Below are 22,180 nucleotides of genomic sequence, written 5' to 3'. Positions count from 1 at the left end.
ATGGTCAGGATAATAAACCTAGCATTAACCTGGACTCAATCCTACAAACCTTTACGCAGTCCTGCATGTAATCTTGCTGACTTCCATGGCCTTGCCAGATAAAGGCGGCAATTTGTAAAGAACTCTTCAATTCAACACAATGAAAAACACTAAGATCCTTAAACTCCACTGAACACAAATAACACTACAATAAAAGAACCCAAAGTGCTGCAAAAATGCAAAGCCCTCCATTTTCTCCATGCTGAGCAGATGGTTAGATCCTCAAATTTCTACTTCTAGCAGTAAATAGTAGAATGAATAGCATTTCTGCACTTTTGAGTGTCCAGCAATTTATTTAGACAGCTAAAAATGGAATGCAACTTTGGACTCTCATTTTTAAATCTCAGCTAGATCTTAAGACCATGCCACTTGATAATATGTCAGAAATAGTTGAAATGATTTCAAACCCACTTACTTTTAACTAATAAATAGCTTTAACTAAATTTAAATTTTAAAGTGGAAGAAAACTACCGATGTGCGTTTAGCTTTCATTTAATGTGATTGAAAACAGGTGAAAACAAATACCAGAAAACGGAGTATACTTCTTTTACCTTTTCTCTTACAAGTAACTAACTCTGTAAGAAGTAATGATAACCATCCAACACAAGCACGGTGGAAAAAGATTTCAAAGTAATGGCTTTACTCCTATTTTAGGTTCACCAAACCAGCTCTATTATCTACCAGACTATATGTATATAATGGCACTTGATGCTTCAGAAGCACTAAGGTAATAATGCAATTCAGTCTCCTAATTCTCCTGTGGAGTACTATCCTCTCAGAAGAAATAACAGATACACCTAATAAATTTAGAGACTGGCTTGAGTCTGTACATATGTGCTGCTACTAAATGGTGAAATGAACCCAGATCCTGGTTCAGTGTTCCATCCACTAGACTATTTTAAAGCAAGACAGTAGCAGAACCCTTGGGAGATTTAAGGATTTTTTACTTACTGTGCCGCTTGGTGACATTTACAAAACATTAGACAACATTAGCACAATAAGCTTATTAGCACAATACATTAAAAATACTGAAGGTATTTTTTAAAAATCCTTATCTGAATCTGTTAGGTTGTGACATTCTGTTCAATTGAAGAAATATCTTCCTCCTCTCTTGATTATTTGAGCTGTTCAGACTGTCTTTCCCTTTTCTGACATTTGTGGTAAGGAAGAAGACCAGTTTAAGACAACCTGATGCCAGGAGGTATTAGTGACTGTTGTGGATACTACAAGTGCATTGTTATAAATGAACCATTTCAAAGCCGGGAATACCAGGAAACATGCTTAGTGACTAGAGATTCAAAAATTATCAAGACATATCAGAAAGAATAATAATTCATGCTCAAGGCCATGCCCTTCGTGAATAATGATGTCAAGGCAGGTCTGTGAAGACAGAACCCTTAGCTTCAACATAATTTTAATATATTCCTTCTCCGTGCACAGAACTTGTTATATGCTTGCAAATTGCAGAATTCCTCTGTAATCTTTTCTTTTACAAGGAAGTGTTATATCCAGTAATGATACTTGACTTGATTATACTTGGAATTCAAATTCTCTTAAATAAATTTCCATTGCTCAAATTCCTCACATCCTCAAATTCCTTGGATTTATTATTTCACCAGAAGAACACGGAGAACATTTCCATAATACTATCTTTCATTACATCACCACCCACTGGTTCTCAAAAGATAAACTAAAAGTTTTGGTTTTCCTACAACGTGTAAGCAGTATCTCGTAAAGAGTTCTTGGCTCGTTTAATGTGCATCTTTCAACTGGCTTTGTCTTTGGCGAGTAAAGTAATACACTGCTGTGCAAGATTAATAGATTTCAAGGCCAGAAGGGACTACTGTGCTCACCAAGTCAGACTCCCCTCATCGCATTGGCTACAGGATTTCCCCGAGTTAGCTGTTTCAAGCCTGATACCTGGGGTTCCATTAGAGCATATTTTAATTAAAAACGTTCCAGTTGTGGAGAATTCTTCGTTCTCTTGGTAAATTGTTCCAATGGTTAATTACTTTCATTGTTAAAAATAATCATGCTCTATTTCTTCTCTGAATGAATTCATCCTCAATAGCCAGATACCAAGTCTCATCATGTACCTGCCCAATAGACTGAAGAGCCCAACAGACTAAAGAGCTCCCCATGTAGCAGTTATAACTATGATCAAGCTACCTTTTAAAATGTCACATTCATTTCTAGTAGGGGGGAAAAATACACATAATATTGTTCAGTGGTGTGTTACCATGTAATTAAAGATAGAATCACAAGGCACACAGAGAGAGGGAACAGCATAAGAAACTTAATGCTAATGTTTTCTGACTGCAGAGTATGCAACGATGTAACTTTTTGCTTTGTTTTCAGGTTTTATTTTTAATAGAGATATTACTAAAACAGAATTAATTATAATTTCATCTAAAAAGATAGAAGCAAATGAACTATACCAATCTGGTTCCAATAAGCATTTTATACTGTAGAAGACTGTAACACATCATCATTAGGAAGATTTCATTAATGACTGTGTTGTGTGCTTTCCAGCTGAGCTTGGGCAAACATTCAAAGCATCATTAACAATTTTGGTCGGTACCATAAATGCTGGTCTGCATGTTTATATGTTTGTGTATACAATACCTCTGACAGAAGACAGAATTGTTTCTTTCCAGCAATGAAAATACACATACATAATCCAATAAACAAGTATTTAAATAGAGCCTGTGTCTGCACTGGAAGACATCCATGCCTTTAGGTAAAACTATTGTGCATTTTTTTTTTTAAGAAATGTCCAACCCTGCAAAACAGTAAAAAAATCTTCAGGGTTTTTTTTAATAGGCTGTTAAGAATTCTCAGAGCTATCATCACCACTGGGATGGTTCCTGTCTTTCATTGACAATTCCAGAAAACACAAGACTCACAATAAAGCCATTCTAAAAATACAATTTTCTGAGTTACTAAATCATGGATCTTAAATCAGATTACTCATTATGAATTAAGATGTCCAAAATGGTGCTAAAACAGGGTGTGGGGCACAAAAGTTGATCTCAGTGCCCACTGTAGCAAATATAATAATAAACCATCTATATTTCATAGTATCTTCCATCAGAGTATGTCAAAGCATCTTCCAAGCATTCATCAAGCAAATATCATAACACCTCTGCAGAGCAGCAAAGTATGGCTATTTCCATTTTCTAGATGAGAAATGAGACTGAGAGAAGTCACCTGGCATAGCAATGGCAACACTGGAAAAAGAGCATTGATTTGCCTCTCCCTTCTGTGATTTACGTGGCAGTCAGCATCATCTCCTCCCAAAGGCAGAAGTAGCTGGACTTCCCTAAGTACAAATTTGAAAATTTCACCTTATGAATATAAAATGTGCCCTAAAGCCACAAATAAAGCCATTTTGCTCACAGTGGGATGCCAATAGTTTGAAGAGGAGTAAGCAGAATAGGAAGAAGATAGGTTTTACAGCTCTCTTCTCCCTCTAGAGATTTTTAAATTGCCTTTGGGTATTGGTAGAAATTTTGTGTCTTTCATTTATGGTGCAAATGGCCATCTGTTTCAACAGATTGTTTAAAAGAAATGGAGCTGTGGACAATCTGTCTTAGTCTTCAGAGGTGAATGACTAACTTCATTTCATAATCAATTTCAACCAAATAAGATTTGCCTAATTTCCAGACTGCCAACAGAATACTATAGAACTTCTCCTCTTTGCTAGATTAATTTAGAGGTGGGAGAGGGACAGAAAAATGTCCCTCTAAATATGACAACATATTCTGCTTTACTTGAGTGCCACCCTCAGGAGCAGATGTGAAGTGGAGGTAAGCTTACCTGTCAAAGATTCTCTGGGGCTGCAGCATGCTATACATAACATGAGTCATGTGATCTCTAGCAGCAACAACTTCTGGAGGAGGATCATATTTATTCACAGCAGCAACCTGTTTCCACAGTTTAGGGGCAAAATAAAGAAGAGCAGTGATGTAATTGTTTCCAGCTGCAATATGCTTCGCAGATCGCTATGAATAATGATGGCTTCATATTTATGAGGGTCAGTCTTTGTATTTGGCTTGTCTGTGAGCACTCCGCTACATAAATCTTTTCAGGAGATTTAAGCACAATTTGATAGATGGATGGAAGGTAGCCAGACGTAGCTTACCATCTTTAACATATTCAACGTTTTACTGGAAAGAAAACAGGATGCCACATAAGATACAAAGTAATTTTTCTTTGGTTTTAATTATCCATTAATTTACATCTTCTCAGTGCTAGTGGAAGATGCCAAACTAAAATCCTTAGGGACTGAAGCCATTCATTTATTCGTCACAACAGGAACAGAAAGGGCATTAACAAAGCAAACAAACTGCAGTTTTCTCCTGACAATGCATTTCTGTCTTTCCTGGGAGGAGGAGCACTCAAACTCCAAGAATTCCCTCCATCCATCCTCTTGAAAGCTCTATTGAGGGTACTGACTGCTAATGGTTTGTGTATTTTTTGGTAGTATTAATGCTACCCACTCAGAAACAGCTTAAGAACTACTGAGTCATTTCATGTAAACCATCAAATATCAACTAGCCGACACTGCTGCAAAATACTGCAACAAGCTCTGATGACAGCCATGCCTATATTAGCAAGCAGTATAGTGCAATAGGAGTGGATCTTCAAAGCAAAGCACTCAGTACTTGGGACCCAGTGTCCACACTATTTTGGGGGGAGTGGGGGAAGTGAGATCATTTTACTCTAGCTCTGGTTTGGTCCTTTGGTCTGAATTAGTGGCTAGGAGCACATTAGGTCCATCCTGGTGCACATCATCTGGATAAGGTTAATCCAAAAGAAGTCTAGTTCTTATATTGCAAGACTATTCCACAATGAGAATAAAGCATGGCAGGTTGGACAACTAGGAGTTTCACTTCAAAACTACACTTCTGATCTAAACTACAACATTTCTGTATATCCATTTTGTGTTAGTGAGACAGACAAGCTGGTGCCTCCAAATTCAGTTTGACAAGAGAATTTATGAGGCTAGAGTAGACATCCTAAAATAACCTGAGGAAAGAATTTTCTGAAATAACTTTAATCATCCAAAAGTTAAGTGCTAGTCTAAACCAGTCATCCAGGCTTACTTTTATAGTCCATAGAGAAAGAAAAAATTCTTTAACATATTCAAAATTTTATTGGAAGGAAAACAGATTGCCACATAAAACAAAGAGTAAGGTCAACATCTCGGGTAGGTGGGGTAAATTACACTCTGGTATCATCCCTTCTCTGTGTTCACGATAGAATGAGCCTGGCATTAAACAGGAACCCTAATATTTATGCAGCTAAAGTTAGGACCGATGAATTTCCTGTAAGGATCATTTTTAAAGGATAATTCCCTGAAATCCAACCCCAATTGGCAGCTGTTAATCCTAACAGTTCTAGCATGGCTTGGGCCCAAATAGTACATGCAGCAACCAAATTACAGTAAAAGCGGCACAAGAGGGAAAGGTTTCTATTACAATAGACAGTTACTGTAAGCAGTCTGAGCAGGTTTTTTGGGGGAGAAGATTTTACAGTGAAAGCTGTATGGAGTAGAACGGGAAACAAGAATCATTATAACTTTCAGAGTTCAGTCTGCTGTACATGACACTAACCCCCCCCCCCCGCCCAAACCTGGTATTTTAGAAGTAGCACAGTGGTTATCACCTCAGAGTATTTCATGAATGTAGTTGCCTGTTTAGATTCACTAGCTGAGTAACAATGGCTGCCAAGTAAATTTCTTCGCTGAACAAAGCTTTTAGTTAAGCTTTGCGTTTCTACATACCACAACTGCTCCAGAAATTCTGTAGAACTATATCTGGATTTAAAAGCAAAAGTCTCTGAATTTGTAGCCTATCTTGGAGGCTGAGACATGGGAGACTGTCACACCTAAATGACTACAAATCTACATTTGCATGCAGTTTTTTATTTCTTTATTTAGAAAAATTCCAGAATGATACGAAGTTTACATACCTTTTCTTCCACTGAAATCTTCTTGAGGTCCAGTTCTGTTAGTTGGAGCACCATGAAAATCGCCAAAAGCCAATAACCTCTTTGCTCCTGAAGGACAAAGTTTCCACTTTGACATACTTAACTTCATCAATCTAATATTTAACTTCAATTGGTTGAAGTTAAATTGGCCTTAATACATTGCAACACAAAAAGCTTTTTACTCTGAAGGATGTCAATACACTGTACAAATTGACCCCCCCACCATAAGCTTAGCTTCTGCAATAAAAGCTAAGAGTTTTTCAAAAGTCTGCAATACATTGTTCAAAAGGTCAGGATGGGAATTTAAAAATCACCACCACACCCACTAGAACACAAAGAAAGGCTGCTGGAGAACCAAAAGCGTTTTCTATACTGGGATTATGTAATAAACTATGGTTAATACTTCTAACCTTTGTAGTACTGTAGGAACTTCAAAAGATAATTTGCATTATAAATTTGCCATCATATATGCTTTTAAGTCTGAGATAATAAAAAAGAATAATTAAAAATCAAATTAAAAAGCTGACACTTGCAAGTTCATGAAGCTTCTTAGTTCTAAAACCAGTAAGGTCCTGTTAAAAACCACTGAAATTCAGAGAGCTGTCTTAAGATGATTGCTGCATGTATAAGTTATTAAAACAGCAATTGAAAGGAACAGGATCAGGCGTTGCTTAGGGGAAGGACATCTAAACAGAAAAAGGCTTTCAGATTACAGGGGACCAGGGGACAGCCTATTTTGGGTATCTTTCCATGCTAATTTCATTGTGTGCCACAACGGACCATTCTCACAAAAGCCAATACAAAACTGGCAATTACAGGAAGGAGAAGTTAAACCCTGAACATTTTTCTTCTCTTTGACATTGGAAATCACTGTAAAATTCATACAGAATTTAGAAAACAAAAGTCAGAATAGAATTATCTTTAATCACTCAGGACAAATTACAAATGCAAAGTCAAAGTCAGAATTTCTGATATTTTACCAATCTTGTTGTTTATATAATGGAAGTTTAATTCATTAATTGAGGAATATTATGGGAGCCATAAATGAGAACTGAGTAAATCCTAAAGAAGAAGACACATGTCCAGAGACACATGATTTTAAAAGTTCCTTTGAGCTTTTCCTAAGAACAATCAGGTACAGACCTTCAAAGCAAACAAAAAGGGAATCTTCTCCCAAACAAAAATCATGGCATACTGTGAGTACAAACATATAAATGGATTTACAAATGGAAATAATAAAATTAATGGATTTACTATGTGGATATTAAACATCATGATTCATATGCAGCTTTGCTTCAGAAAAAGTTCCCAGACAAAGGTGGGTAACCATGCCAGGGAAACCATCATTCATTATTTCTTGTACTTGTTCCCTGAAATGGCCTGGCCACTCTCAGAGGTAGAAACTGAGGCTAAATGGATTCTGGTGTGATCCAAAACAGCAGTTCTAGGTTCTTATTTTTGGCTTCCTCTTTAGTTCTTTCTTACCTGTACAGGATTTTTTAAAAGATTTAAAACTCTGAGGAGAGGCAGATCTTCAATATATTCAAGTTCACGCAGCTCAGCAATCTAATTAGTGACAGAAACAGAGCATAAATCAGCAGCAACAGAATGCATGAAAACTATGGGGAAAAAAAAAGTATTTTAATCCTTGCTCTTAAAATCTGGACATAAAAAAAATTCATTATACTCACAAAATGGGTATACATGTTAACTGCATTCAATAAGGCACTTCTAGTGACAAAAGGCAGACAACTTGGATGTTAGCTGGAGAAGCAGTATAATACAGACAGCAATTTCAAACCACCTGCGTTTTTCCAGTTCTTTCAAATGTCAAGCCCTAACGCATTTAGCTTTTATGTGGCTGATGTGCTTAAGTGAGGCAATTCTGCAGTTATATTTGCACTTCAGTTGACTAGCAAAAAAAAATTTCTTCTAAAATGAGTTTCTTTTCACTGGAGCTCAAGTTCATCCTACCTAACTTGCAGCACTTGACTGAGAAGCATCAGCATAGTTGTCCTTGGCTGTCTGTGTCCAGAGGGTAATGCATCATTCCACTTAAGGTCTCATCTATCCACAAAGGAAACCTGGGTTGGCTGCACTCAGGTACAACAGATTAGCATTAGAAGTTATGTGGGATTAATCAAAGTTTGTGTGCCCAAAACAGTCACACTAAAGGCACTCGTGCTAGACCCTGAGTGAACAGTTGTAAGGCTCTCAACTAAACCAAAATGGGTCAAATGGAATTCACGGTGCCTCATTTTAGCCATCTGCTAAGTTAGCCCAAATCAGTTGCTTAACCTCACGTTATAATCAGTGGAGAGAGGCAGTTCCAGAGGTCACCTGATCCATGGTAGGCTGGGATGAATTGCCGTGTAAGGATACCTGGTTTTCCTCCACTGCTGAAAGACTGAACCTAGAAGACTTCAGATTCTATCCCTAACATACTCAGCTTATGTAAAGTGTCTAAAAGCATAAACCTCAACCATCGCCTACCCAATATTCATTTTGAGATAACAAAAAGCCCAGCACAGAACAGTTTTGACCAAGTTAAATGTCATTTGGGTGGATTTCCTAAATAAATCGTAGAATGCCAGTCATCAACATTTGAAAATCACTGAACATGCATATGAGAGACACAGTTTGCAGATAAACCTATCATGCCCATTTTTAAAAAATCAAGTATTTAAGATCCTTCTGGGTGGTAGTAGGCTGAAGTAACTCAAATCTTTCTGTGTTAATTAATTAAAATTCTCTTTAAATTATTCTTCAGAAGGAAATGTTCAAAAAATGGTGACTCATTAAACAGTTTCAATAACATCATTAAAAAAGGCAAATTTTGATGAGGTAAAATTAATAGCTTTTGCGTGCCGTAAAGAACAGTGGAAACTATATGAGGCAATGAAAATGGTGTTATTAATGCTAATAGCAACCATACTATTAGTTAGTTTCCTGTCTTGTGCAATTGATGTACCTTTAAATGTCAACCTGAACACAGTGTGAGAAAAAGAATTCATAGTGTCTTGAATTAAATCCTGTAAATGTACCTCGCAAGTGGGGAAAAATGAGAGAAAATGTTCAATTCCTGGTTTATATTTTTATTTCTTATTTTCTTAGGTTTTTTTTTTTTTTCCACATGCAAATCTGTCTTTGTTGTCAAAATGATTCATGAATTGACGGTCTTTTCAGTTAAGGACCCTGGAAGATCAATATCAAAAGTATTATGTATATATGGATTGAGTTTCAAAATTCAAATACAAATGAGTTGGATTGTATCACTGCACTTCCAGTGAAACTTCTGCTGCATAACAAAAGCCACTTATAACAGAGTACATGCAGTTCTGCCTTACAGGGAGTTTCCAGCTGAGAGCTTAGAAGAATCTGTGGTCATAAAATCAGTCTGAGAGATATTAGCAAACCCTCCTGAGGCCTGGCAGTAGCAAAGCTGTGATGTAAGTAAAGATCCTCAAGGATAATCAAGCTGGAAAAGCTGCATACTCATCCTTATCTTATCCACTCAAGGGAGCACTGTTAGTTCTTTATGTACATGAGCACTAAATACTACAGAAGTGATTCCTACATAAAGATAAACCCACCTAGAGATATTAAATAAGGCCTGAGCAGTACACTATCAATCAACATGTGAAACAGTACTGGAATGAAACACCAAAGGAAAAGACGTCATCTTTTCTAATATTCATTTCTTGTAGTGTTGTAAGATTTTCTGATTAAGCTTTAAAGGGATTGAAATCTAGAAAAAAAAAAAAATTACCCATTCTTAGAAAGAGCTGAGATCAATATTAAGTATGCTACCTGGTTATCCTCTAGGTTGATCATCTCTAGTAGATCATGTTTCTCCAAGCCTTCTAGACTAGTTATTTTATTGCTAGATAGGTCCAGCTTCTGTAGAGTTTTCAAGCTGTCCAACCCAGTTATCTTCTCAATCTGATTAGAGCTCTAAGAAGAAATGAAAGCATATAAACTGTTGATAAAGTTCTACAGATGGAAAACCACATTCCTGAGGAAGAACAGAGTTCACTTTATTATTGAGAAACCTATTACAAATAGGCCTTTATGCATTAGCCCCATCTTCATCTTGAGATGACATATTACAGCTTTCCATACTGCTCAAGGAAAAAAGAATCAACTATCTTCTGATTAACTCATCTTCAACTCACCTTGAATAACAGTGAGTGACAACAGCAATAAAAAGAGCTCTAGCATTCTTTTAAAGCTGATACTGGCTAAAGGATACTCTTGTCACTATCCAACTTAAAATTTAGAAAATAGATATGCACATAAAAGTATAGAATATATATACATAAATACATAGAATTTCCCTCTGTAATCATGGTTATATTTACACTTATGATTACAGAATAAATAATGAAAATATTAAGGTAGAACAATATAGTACTGTCTTCTTTGGACTACAGGCAGTCTATAAAAACATCTCTAAGATTCACAAGTTCATCTTAATGCATACTAAGTGAAGGCAGACTTTATTTACTGTCAGTGACAGAAATATTAAAAAAAAAAAACCAAACCCACCTTACTGGAAGTTCATCTAGACTCTAACACAAGAAATGACCCAAGCTTTTGAGGACTCGTAAACAACTATCATTGTTTTACATTCCTTCCAAACAAGGTACAAGATAGAAGACCTATATTTATCACTGGACATCAGATGGCTTCATTTCTCAGGGCCTCACAAATCATATACTTGTTTCTGCTATGAACTCCAAATAGGTATAACATGCTAGGTTCTGTACTCATCTTTGTCCCAGTGGCCACATGTACCCAGATGGCCTCTCAACATGATTCTTTCTGTATAACCTTGCAAGTTATATTTTTCCATCAGCATCACCTTGTGCTGAAAGCTTGGATGCCTCATATTCTACTAATAAATATTTAGGAACTATTGAAATAAATAAGCCAGCTGACTCTAATGTTAATCCAGTTGTCTGTCCTTGACATTTTTCCTGACTTTTAAATGTTTAATTAGGTTATTAATAGCATGGAGGCTCTCTCTTCTCTTCCTGTTCTTCGTCAGACCTCTGTTTAATAGGATACAGCTCAGAGCTCTAGTTGCAAAATGCTATGCAAGAGGTGCACATAAAATTCTATGAACAAAAGGGATTTGTGTAGAGATCCTTTTTTGCAAAGCATAAAATTCCTAAGAGACCAGTTCACTAGAGCTGCACTTCTTATTTTTTGCAAACATAAGCAGAATAAAGGCTTTTTGGTATAGCTAGGCAGTATTTACAGTTTTTGAAGCCTTTCTTCCAAACTTCAGACCTTACAACTCTTTCAACCTAAAAAGCTCAAGGGAAAATGGAAAAGAAAGCTGAATCAATGGGAAGAGAGTGGATGACTGCTCCCATGAAAAAAGAACTGCATTTTATTCTAATTAGTAAAAGAAAATGCTATGCTAAAATCTGTCTATTTACATAATTTCCACATGACTATCTACTTTGCTAATTAAAAAAGACGAGCAGTTGTATAAATAATCATATCAGTATGTAAGAACCAAAACTGAAGAATATGTTCATATTAATAAGGCTTAGCTGTTAACACAACCTCCAAAACATTTTACAGAGCAGATAACCATTACTAACAGAATTATTATCAGGCCTTTTAACAGATGAGGAAATCAGTGCACACAATGGTTGAGCGACTTATTGTAGTTCTCCCTGAAGAAAGTATTTAGAGAAAAGATCTTCCTGTCAGCTTAGATTGTCATTCTCCTATAGTTCATTTCAGAACTTTTAGACATGATTTTGCCAATCTGAGTTAATCTTATCCACTAAAAATGAGACAAAATTCAGTTTTATTGCCACTAAGGGCATAACTGAAAGCTACTGAAGGCATTATATATCTGAAATATATTAAAAATACGTTACTGAACACTATTTGAATATATTATTCAAAACATACTACTGTCCACTTTTAAATGTGAATACGTTTCCCGAATATCAAAGCAGTAATAAGTACAAGGGCCAATGAGGCCTTGATGGGTACAGACCTTAGTTACTCTTTTCTATATCAATTACTACAGAACAGAAGAAAAATCTTTAAAATTTCAAAAGGATTGGAAAAGAATATTTCTATTCCTCATAAGGGATCCATTTGCTTTATGTAAAATATTTATGCAGGTGCTTAAAACTAATGTAGCAAATATGAGAATATTTCTATGTATAGTTTTTTGGTACTCATTTTTAAAACCCCATTAAATATTTTTTAAGTTATTATTACAAAGTAAAACCTCTTAAGAAGTAGCCTGTTGTATTTTATAGCAACTGAATTAATTAAAAATAGTTTTTGCTTGTGTTTCTGTGCAACCTCTATATTGATGGCTCTTCCTATTAAGCATCTCAAAATTATTTAGAAGAAAGTGTTGGTATTATTAAGGACATTCTACAAACATGGAACTGAGGAACACTGAGATAAATGCCTTCCCCAAGGCCTGTACGAGAGCAAGATGCCTGCAAACAAGTGTAGGCATTGACAGACAGAGGTCTATATTTGGGCTAGTTATCCTTGACTGTCTTCATAACCAACAGAGAGAAGCAGGCACTTCCAAGGACTGATGCATCTTGTGTTAATGTAGACGTCAGCAGCTGGATCAGAATAATGAAGTATTTTAAGTGTCCATTTCTCTCCACTGGCTTTTGAGGCAGCAGAGAACAACTAGCTCAGGTGCAGCTGTCTGCAGAAATCTGAAGGCAGATAAGTTAAATCCCACTGAAGCATCTAGAATTATAACCTAGAAATGTTGTATTTAAACAAATATACCCTAGATATCTTAATGCAAAGCTGGCAATATAAAACTTCCAATCTCATTACAAGATCCTTAAAAAATTAAACAAAGATCCTTTAATAATATATCAGATTTGCACACTAAACTTGACTTGTTTTCTAAAATGAATGCAGGCTTCTTAGTCCTCACTTTTCCATCTCCTGTCCTAGCTCACTGCTACCATGAACATAAGTTTATGAGGAAACGTGCTTTAAAAAAAAAAAATTCACCTTTTGTATTGTGGGACTTGCACAGTGAGTAACTTCTTACACATCACCTAAGCAACAACAAAACCTACCCAGAGCAAATGCAAAATATCTTTGGACAAATTCAAAACACAGCTGGACAAGGCCCTGAGCAACCTCCACTGAAGATGGCTCTGCTTGGAGCAGGAAGCTGGATCAGATGACCTTTACAGCTCCTTTCTAACCTATATCATTCTATGATCTCGTATTATATAAAAAAATGTGTCCAGTATTACAAATATCTCTGAAAATTGTTACGTAATCACCTTCCCAGTTATTAAGGCATTAATATATTGACAAAAGACAGACAGGAAAACAACTAGAATTACTTCTTTCTTACCAGATTGAGTATTCTGATAGGTAAGTTCTCGAGGCCGCTGATTGCAATGAGCCTGTTGTGTGACAAACTAAGATGAGTCAGACTGTGACACTTCTCTAGTCCCCTTATCTCCTCTATGTTATTATCTATACAGATGGTTTTGCATTTAAGGAAAATAACTGAACACAAAACCTTAGCAATAATTAGTTGCTAAATTAGCCAGTGCAGCTGAATGTTATGCTATGGGGAGCTGGACATCAAATGCCTCATGCTAAGGAGTTTTAAATCCCAGCTACTCACACCCACCCTTATTCTGGAACTTACTGCCTCCTTGTTTGACTGATACAACTTTTTGTAGGGCAGCAGGACTAGCGACACTGATCTAGCTAGAAATATCCTCCCCTCCTTTTTGGAGGGTTTTTTAACTCTGATTGTTTCTGTGACCTGGTTTACAGTGCAGCCCTTTCAAGCTGGCATAACCAGGCTGATGGCAAATCAAGAAAGTAGTGAAAATGAGGGAACAGGAGTGTGGGGAAGAAACTACTTCTGCCAGCATCTTGCAAAACTATGCTGTAAATCTCTGGTCTTCTTATTAGATGCACATATACAGGCTAAAACATAGGGGTATTTATGTCTTTGACTTCAACAGAACACCAGTCATGTTAGGTCAGCTGTAGAATACAGGCACATGGCTGATTCATCAGAGGCAGGTGTGATCTTTTTATGTTTACGGAGTACTTAACATGGCTCCAAACTGACCTTGACGTCCAAGCATCGTACACAAATTATTCAAGTCATAACAGACAATAACACTATATGGGGCTATTTCACTCTAAATTATACCTGTTCTATACTGGCCATCTGTCCTGAAAGGGAAAGTGTATTTTAAATTAACATTAAAATCAAAAGCAGCAGTACAAGTAGTTAGGATTCCTCTCAGCAAACTTCAGCATTAACATAACTACCCAGATTCCTTAAACAAAGCATGTTTCCTTTGACAACAAGCCATCTCAGATTGCTCTTACAATGGGATGAACAGCAGAGGTACCTAACTCTCTATCTCTGCACTGTACTGAAATCAGATAACTCTGATCCAGGCATCTAATTGTTTGGTGACTGAAGTTAGGCAAGAAGAATTGCACTCATATTATAAGTGTCCACGCTAGAACTAGTTACACAAAACCCCAAGAAATGTAACTGAAAAAAAATAGCCAGAACATGCAGGACTCAGAGACATGGCTTTAGGCAATCACAGAAGAAAACATTTTTAATTGATTTGAGAGAATGAACTCTGCCTGCAAAGAGGGGCAACTGAATTTTCATTCATGTTTCTAGTCTTACCAGGCAGTGGACAAATTATCAGGATTTTCTCTCAGTCTGAATGATATTGTAACCAAACAAAATGTAAGCTTAGCCAGGGACAACAGAATACTCTTCAACAGCTGTGACCTGACTCTGGTTTTTCCTAACTGCATTCCTACATAGGGACTTAACTGTATGCTACCTAAGTTCTAAACTCACAGGCCTAGATGGGGAAGGTGAGTAGAAATGAGCTAGGAAGCACAGATTTATCTTTTTGTAGGACCTCACACTAGGTTGTCTCTGTTATTTTAGAAAAGAAACCAAAACCATCCACAGGCACTGACATTTGACAGATATTGATTTGCATACAAAATGGAACTGCTTCTCTTTCAACTGAGGAGGCAAAGTTTTGGCGAGGAAAAAATACTGTTTAAGCCATCGGCATCAATATGAGGCAGCAAATTGCTCAGCACTAAAAACTAGTACAATCAGTTTTAGTCTTTTAATGACTCGCTATAATGCTTTGTCAGATATTATTGCCCAAGCTGTCTCCCTTTCTGGTTTGGGCAGTTTCCTCCTTGAAAACTCATTTATAAACCTGTCAGGTGTGCTTGTGTGTGCACCTGTCAGAAAAAAGTTACCATGACCTTACCATCTGCATCATTATTCACTTAAATATGGTAAGAAATGCTTAGTTACTGTCAACAAGAAATGCATGCCAAACATTTCTGCTACTGCATGATATTTAATATAGTATTTTCATTTACAATTACAAAGAACAGCTTGTTTTGTCTGCCATGTCTGCAGCAAGGAGTGCTTGACATGGGTTAGGAACAGTGCCACTTTGCTATTCTAAATTCTGCAATCATTTTCCTCTATTTCAGAGGGTCCTGTTGCAACTGTATGCACGAAACAGTTTTTCTCTCCATTTCAATGGCATCTTCATTGACAAATGAAGAAATTGAACATAGCACGCTGCTGCATTGAAACCAAATGAAAAAATACTGATTCAGATCCACAATACAAATCTCTGATCTTTTTTCCTTTTCATTTTGCTGTATGGTTTTTGCTCTGCAATGGAAAATTAGAATTGCAAAGGGATAGTGTCTCAATGCCATTTTCTGACAAGAATCATGTCACCTGCACACCTTGTAAAATGTGTGAATAACGTAACCTGGACACCCTGCAAATGCTTTATCTACTCCTACATGAAAAAGGCATTGTATTAATATCATTTGGTAATGGGCTACTTTGAGGACAAGAGACAGAGGAAAAACTGCAACAGCCTGCTGTCTTCTCCTTTTCAGAGAGCAGAAAATCAAGATGCAATTTATGAAGCAAAGAAGAAAGGTTCATGAGCCCTCGGGAAGCAGTTGTAAGGCAGGCAGCATGTGAACATGAAACTCCAGAAGACCTTTCAGAAAAGCATAGGAGAATCTTTAGGGAGACTAAGAGTACTATGGACAGCCTTGTAAAAGTAAGCAATGAAGAAATTTAACCTGCAGGTTCATGTTCATCTGATTTTTGTCAGAACAGTGTTTCTAATCCCACAAACTGGGTACCACAGTGAGACTGTGGAAGGTGGGTAGAAGAACACCTTCACTCTGTGAACTTCCCTCAGCATACTCCAGGAAGTTTTCTCTCACTTAAAGATTCTCTTCATTGTCATTAAATGGCCTTGTCCTCCACAGAGCCTCTGCAGTCCCTGTGTAATTAGCTACATCTAAGATTAAACAACATGCATGTTTTTCATTTAAGGGAGCTTAGTGTTCCAAGCTGACTTCCTATTAACCTTTTGTATATAAAAATAGTGGGGTTATTTATTACCTCTGCCATGGAAAGACAGTGTGACATGTCACTTTTTCAGTTTTACATGATGGAAAGTGGAGTTTTTTGTGTTCCTCTAGCAGGCTAATATCTTACATGTATACACAAACAATTTTAACAGCATGCATGCTTAAGTAAGATCAGTTTCACCACCAGAATTACAATGTTTAATCTTGCTTCTAAAGACAAAACTGACATGAAGGAAAAATACAAAGAAAACATGTATCTATTTGAACCAAACAGCTGTTCAGAAAGCAAACAAGCAACTTTTCTCCCATTCAAGTTTCCATAAAGGATACAATCCAGCAAGAGTATAGTAAGTGACTGGTATGCTGACAAATCTTGCATTTTAGGTATTTGATTGTATGAAAAATCTACTTCCTAAAGAAAAAAGGAGACAGAAAGTTAGTTTTATTTCTTCAGCACTTACAGCTGTCTTGTGAAACTAATGGCTGTTACATTAAACTTGCGATCAAGGGTGTGGAAGAAATAAGATCATTAATATTAATACTGGGACATAAACAGAAAGGCTTTTTTTTATGACACATAGAATTCACATTTCGGGAACTTCCAAAACTGTAATTTCTTCCAACAACATTATCATTAATGGTCCTGTAATTATTCATACATATTAAAAAACTAACAGAGAAGACAGAGACATACATAGAGGTCGTATTTCAAAACAACCTCCTGCTTTTTATAACCCAAAGTGGGCTACAGGAAAACAACAGCAAAGGGAAGACTAGCACACAGCCACACTTTAAGTACATGTTTCACAATAATGACTGGCACCAGTCAATCTGAAAGGCAGTGTCGTGGTTTAACCCCAGCTGGTAACTAAGCACCACGCAGCCACTCGCTCACTCCCCTCCCCCCAAAATGGGATGGGGGAGAGGACCTCAAGGAAAAAGGTAGAATACGTGGGTTGAGATAAGAACAGATTAACAGGACAGAAAGGAAGAAACTAATAATGATAGTAATAACAATAATAAAATGACATTAATAATAATAAAAGGATTGGAATATACAAAAAAAGTGATGCACAATGCAATTGCTCACCATTCGCTGACAGACACCCAGTTAGTTCCCAAGCAGTGATCCCTCCCAGGCCAACTCCCCCCAGTTTAGATGCTGGGCATGACGTCACATGGTGTAGAATACCCCTTTGGCCAGTTTGGGTCAGCTGCCCTGGCTGTGTCCCCTCCCAACTCCTTGTGCCCCTCCAGCCTTCTTGCTGGCTGGGCAGGAGAAGCTGAAAAATCCTTGACTTAGGCTAAACACTACTCAGCAACAACTGAAAACATCAGTGTGTTATCCACATTATTCTCATATTAAATCCAAAACATAACACTATACCAGCTACTAGAAAAAAAATTAACTCTATCCCAGCTGAAACCAGGACAGACAGGAACTGATCCCACTAAAGGTCTGATGAATGCAACAAGCAAGGAAGAAATTCTGGCTACGTTTACTTCTGGCTAGAACAGTTAGCTGTACGATACACCTTCCCATGGCACGCAAGTGTTCAGAGTGTGAAAGAAAGTAAAAGACTGAAACGTGCAGTGTAAAATGCCCAAACATTTGGAAAAGCTCTTAAAATGTCAAATGAGGTAAGAAAGAAGAATAAGGCAGGCATAAAAATTCGCTTTTGCACATGTCCAACTACAATGTCTAAATTAGATTTAGAAAACGGTTTTGAGTTTAAACCTATAAAATGCAGTTTTTGCAACTTACCTTGAGATTTTTAGGTGGTTTAAAAGCGAAATATGTAGTCAATTCATTGTTGGAAGCATTCAGTTCTAGTAAGTGAGGCATATGACTGATACAAGAAAGATCTAGTAACAAAACAAAATGTCAAATCCTGTACATGAACGCATACATAAACACAGAGATCATCATGTCAAAATTTGGTAATTATGTCCAATAGCAATCAAGAATCAATTTGTAGTTACACATTCAGAAAGCGATGTTAAAAATGCAGAAATCAGATATATTAACAACTTCTACTAGAAAAAAAGATGGCTTCTAAACCACGAAGAATAAATATTCAAGTTCTACAGTAAATTTCCATTATGTCAACTGATTTGTCTATAAGCCAGAATATAGTTTTATATTCTAGCTACCTCTAGAAAGACAGAGAGACTACCTTTGTCCTAAGTTATTAACTAGTGGAGAAAAGTATTTAGGCCATTACTGAAGACTAAATGACTAGTTGCTATGGAAAAGTCCCTGCTCTGTTCAGACATAGCCTTCACAGACAAACAGTAAAAATGAGCACAGAGAAGCGCCACCTTACAAAAGTGCTGCTATTATTCAACTCCAGCACCTCAAGTGAAATGAACTTCAAAGAAATAATGCAACAGGTTGCCCACCACAGCTTATTTCTTTGGATGCTAAATTAAAAAATGCATTGGGGAGTGCGAGGGAGAGGGAAGGAGTAGAAGATGATGGAGTTTACCCCAGTCTCCATTTGTCACCTCTCTAAATCTGGGATATAATTTTTTACATTTTGTCACCAATGGCAAACCTTGACAAAGGAAAGCCCAAGGCTGGGAAAAACGTACCAGACATAACTTTGAATATTATGACATCTGCATATGTAAAATCTCAACCTTAACCTTGTATTGGCATGCTTGCTTACATTTTATCTTTGGATAATAAACTGGACAATAATCTCAATGTTCCCACTGATAAACATATGCTGGTGCAGCTGACTGAATGGTCCATACATCATTCTCAAGAAGATCTAGCCATCGCCTCATTCTGTAGAGCTGGAGTAGTTACACCATTAAAATGTAGACCAGGCTTTGTGATACTAAAGCTATACGGTACAGTGCATTTCTCATCTTAAATGATTTCACAACCCAAGAATTTACTAGTGTATTTACTACATACCATTAATTTTATTATATGAAAGTTCCAGCTTCTGTAGGTGAACGTATCTGGAGAGAATGTTAATGTCACTTAACTCACGACCCTGGAAAAATAAAGCACGGAGACTCTAATAACTAGCTGTATAACCTCAGCCACTCTTCCAAGAGCTACACAATAGCAGAAGACATTGAAGAGATGCCCCAAGGTCCCTCCAGCTGATGCGTCAGAACAGGGTGACATACACAGAAAGTGATGTTAGACCTGCAGACCAGCCACATATGGAGAAAATGTCCAAAGAAAACTTTAAAACACAACCAGGAGAGAGAGCTGTAGCTAGGAAAAATGCCAGAAAAACAAGGCTGCACAGAAAAGGGAGTGGCAGCAAGCAATCTTTAAAAAAAAAATAACCATTTTCACTTTCTGAAGGGACAATGAACACAGCATTCACAGATGTTTAGCATGTTCCTCTATTTTTTCTTCACCTGACTGAAGCAAGAAGATACGTTTTCACACCCAAAAACTGGGTAAGGAAAAATCTTACTGCTGTTGCTACTAAGTGAAAAAACCAATACCAATATGGCAGTTGTCAGCAGGAGCCATGCCGTGTCTTGTCAAAATTCCCATGTACATGAAATGGCATTGACAGGTAGAGACAAAAATCTGCCTCTTGATATTTTTTTACTAGACCAACTATTTGCTGTTAAAAAGAATAAATCTTTGAGCACAGAAGCACTTCACAATGATGTTCTTTGCTTATACTTACTGAAAGCGACAGATTAAGATAAACGTATTCAACACCAGGGGCTGAACGCCCCAGCTTGTGGAGACCCTCAGCCACAGTGTCTTCATCCAACACTCCATCAAACTGACCCTACAAAATACCAGAAAGAGGGGGCAGGGAGAGGAACGGATTAAGGGGAGATTTATGAAACTAAATTCCACACTCAGTAGAATCTGGGGGCTGCTTGGGATGCAATTGGGACCAGAGTTTAATAAAAGTCCTCAATCAAATGCTGCTTTCAGTGCTCCATCACCTTACTAAGGCACTACACATTAGGAAAAATGACGAATGCAGCCCTCAAAACAGATAAATAGAAACATGTCACGTACTAGTTCTATACGTTTAAAAAGGTTCACCAGTTTTTTGTTGGGATTTTTTTTACCTTCTGGTTTAAATACACAGCTCTAAACAGGACCTGTTTCTAGAGATGTTGAGCCATGACACTCACGTTGATTATGGATGTTAACATCTTAGCAAATCAGCACTAACATAACCCCAGTGTTGCACCCCAATATGCACATTACTGGAGGCCCTTTAAATTTGTTCAGCATGAGCAGCTAGTGCTACTCTTCAGAGAACAATCTTTGCCAAAGAGGGTGCTTGACAGATGGCACTAATGAACCACTGCATAGGTTTAATGAGAAAATAAGCCAATGGCTTGTGAAATTCCTATAAGCTTGGAGAAGTCACACAACAATTGCTAATCTAGGGACCAAGATAAATAATGTTTCAAATGGTAATCATCTAAATTTTAGCACCTACATGTTATAGCAATGGAGACTATGGATGCATTTCCACTAGGTAAAAATATGAGGTGATAATGCTGTGGCAGTGCATACTTTAGAGCCCAGCAGAGCAGGCAGAACAAATTCACTTGGGTCCAGGGGCTTTCTGAATCTCAGGTCTGGGCATATAAACAGGAAATGAGTTTAATTTGGCAATCCATATGCCAGCTTATCCTTAATCTTTATATAGCAAGGAGAAAGGGGCAATCCAAAACTAACCTGGACACCAGAGGGATGGAAGGGAGCTTAAAAAAAGGCAGAAATGAGGGGTGAGGGGAAACAGACCAAACCAGCATTTCCCCTTTTGGGGGGAAAGGATAAATCACTACCTGGTGCCCTCATCGACTCTCCCTTCTTTCCCCCACAACTACACTGAGTGATGAGGGGGGGAAAGGGCTTTTCCCTCAAAAGCACACCCCTCCCCAAATAGCTGGGGGGCACTAAACTGAACCTCTGTGCGCTGTGACTCCTCTTCGTCATCGGCCTCCTGCTTGTCCTCTTGGTGAGGCAGGCTGAGCTGTGGCTGCCGCAGGCTTGGCCCGTCCTGGGGCAGCTCCCCGGGGATCCCCTGGGAGAGGTGCTGCGGGGGCCCATGAGAAGGGGGAAGCAGCTCGCTGAGGCCGCCCTCTCCCTGCTTCTCCTCGCACCCCGCCATGAGCTGTAATGAGAAGCGAGGACGCGGAGGGAGCTGCGCTACCGGTGCGTTCGCACTCGACCACCACCCCGTCACCCCTCAGACGGGGCCGCCGCCATCTTGTTGGCTCTCCTGTTGTCGTGGAGACGGGAGAAGCGCCACACCCCCTGCGGGGAAGGGGATTCGCGACAGCCAGCCAATAGAAAAGCGGCGGGCGGCGCGGTGCAGGATGGGAGTTGTAGTTCTCTGCGCGGGGCTCGCTCGCAGTGGCCGCCGGGCCGCAGAGCATGCTGGGAGTTGTAGTCCGCCTGACTGGCGGTCTCCTCAGCCGGTGCCCTCCCGCCTCACAGAGATGCCGGTGTGACTGAAGGCACCGCATCCCCCCCTCACACAACGCCTTCTCCTTTTCTCTTCCCCCCCACCCTTCCATAGCAGGGGGAAGAGTGTGTTCGCCTCCATTTGTGTGTTCCAGGTGAGGATGCAAAGTCCATCGTGTCAGACAAATAATCTCCAGGGCACGGTTATCCAGCCACAAAGCCCCCGGCCAAGATGGTGGCTTTGCTCAGTGGCACCACAACAAGACA

The 22,180-nt window shown here is 38.2% G+C and overlaps 1 protein-coding gene across 5 annotated transcripts in view; it reads right to left on the bottom strand.

Moving 5' to 3' along the window:
* The window catches only part of LRGUK (leucine rich repeats and guanylate kinase domain containing), a 53,769-nt gene extending 32,043 nt beyond the window's left edge, over positions 1-21,726 (bottom strand). For all 5 annotated transcript variants that reach the window (XM_052790258.1, XM_052790259.1, XM_052790260.1 and 2 more), the window contains exons 1-10: positions 21,414-21,726; positions 20,160-20,267; positions 19,418-19,499; positions 18,257-18,357; positions 16,822-16,903; positions 13,415-13,539; positions 9,844-9,987; positions 7,519-7,599; positions 6,016-6,102; positions 3,859-3,965 (exon numbers count right to left, since the gene is read on the bottom strand). In XM_052790258.1, the coding sequence (XP_052646218.1) occupies positions 3,859-3,965; positions 6,016-6,102; positions 7,519-7,599; positions 9,844-9,987; positions 13,415-13,539; positions 16,822-16,903; positions 18,257-18,357; positions 19,418-19,499; positions 20,160-20,267; positions 21,414-21,617 (1,121 nt within the window). In that variant the 5' untranslated portion in view covers positions 21,618-21,726. The remainder of the gene's footprint in view (positions 1-3,858; positions 3,966-6,015; positions 6,103-7,518; positions 7,600-9,843; positions 9,988-13,414; positions 13,540-16,821; positions 16,904-18,256; positions 18,358-19,417; positions 19,500-20,159; positions 20,268-21,413) is intronic.
* Positions 21,727-22,180: the final 454 nt, after the last annotated feature.

This window comes from Harpia harpyja, chromosome 6 (assembly GCF_026419915.1).
Source record: "Harpia harpyja isolate bHarHar1 chromosome 6, bHarHar1 primary haplotype, whole genome shotgun sequence".
Classification (NCBI taxonomy): Eukaryota; Metazoa; Chordata; class Aves; order Accipitriformes; family Accipitridae; genus Harpia; species Harpia harpyja.
This window is presented reverse-complemented; position numbering and strand designations above follow the sequence as displayed.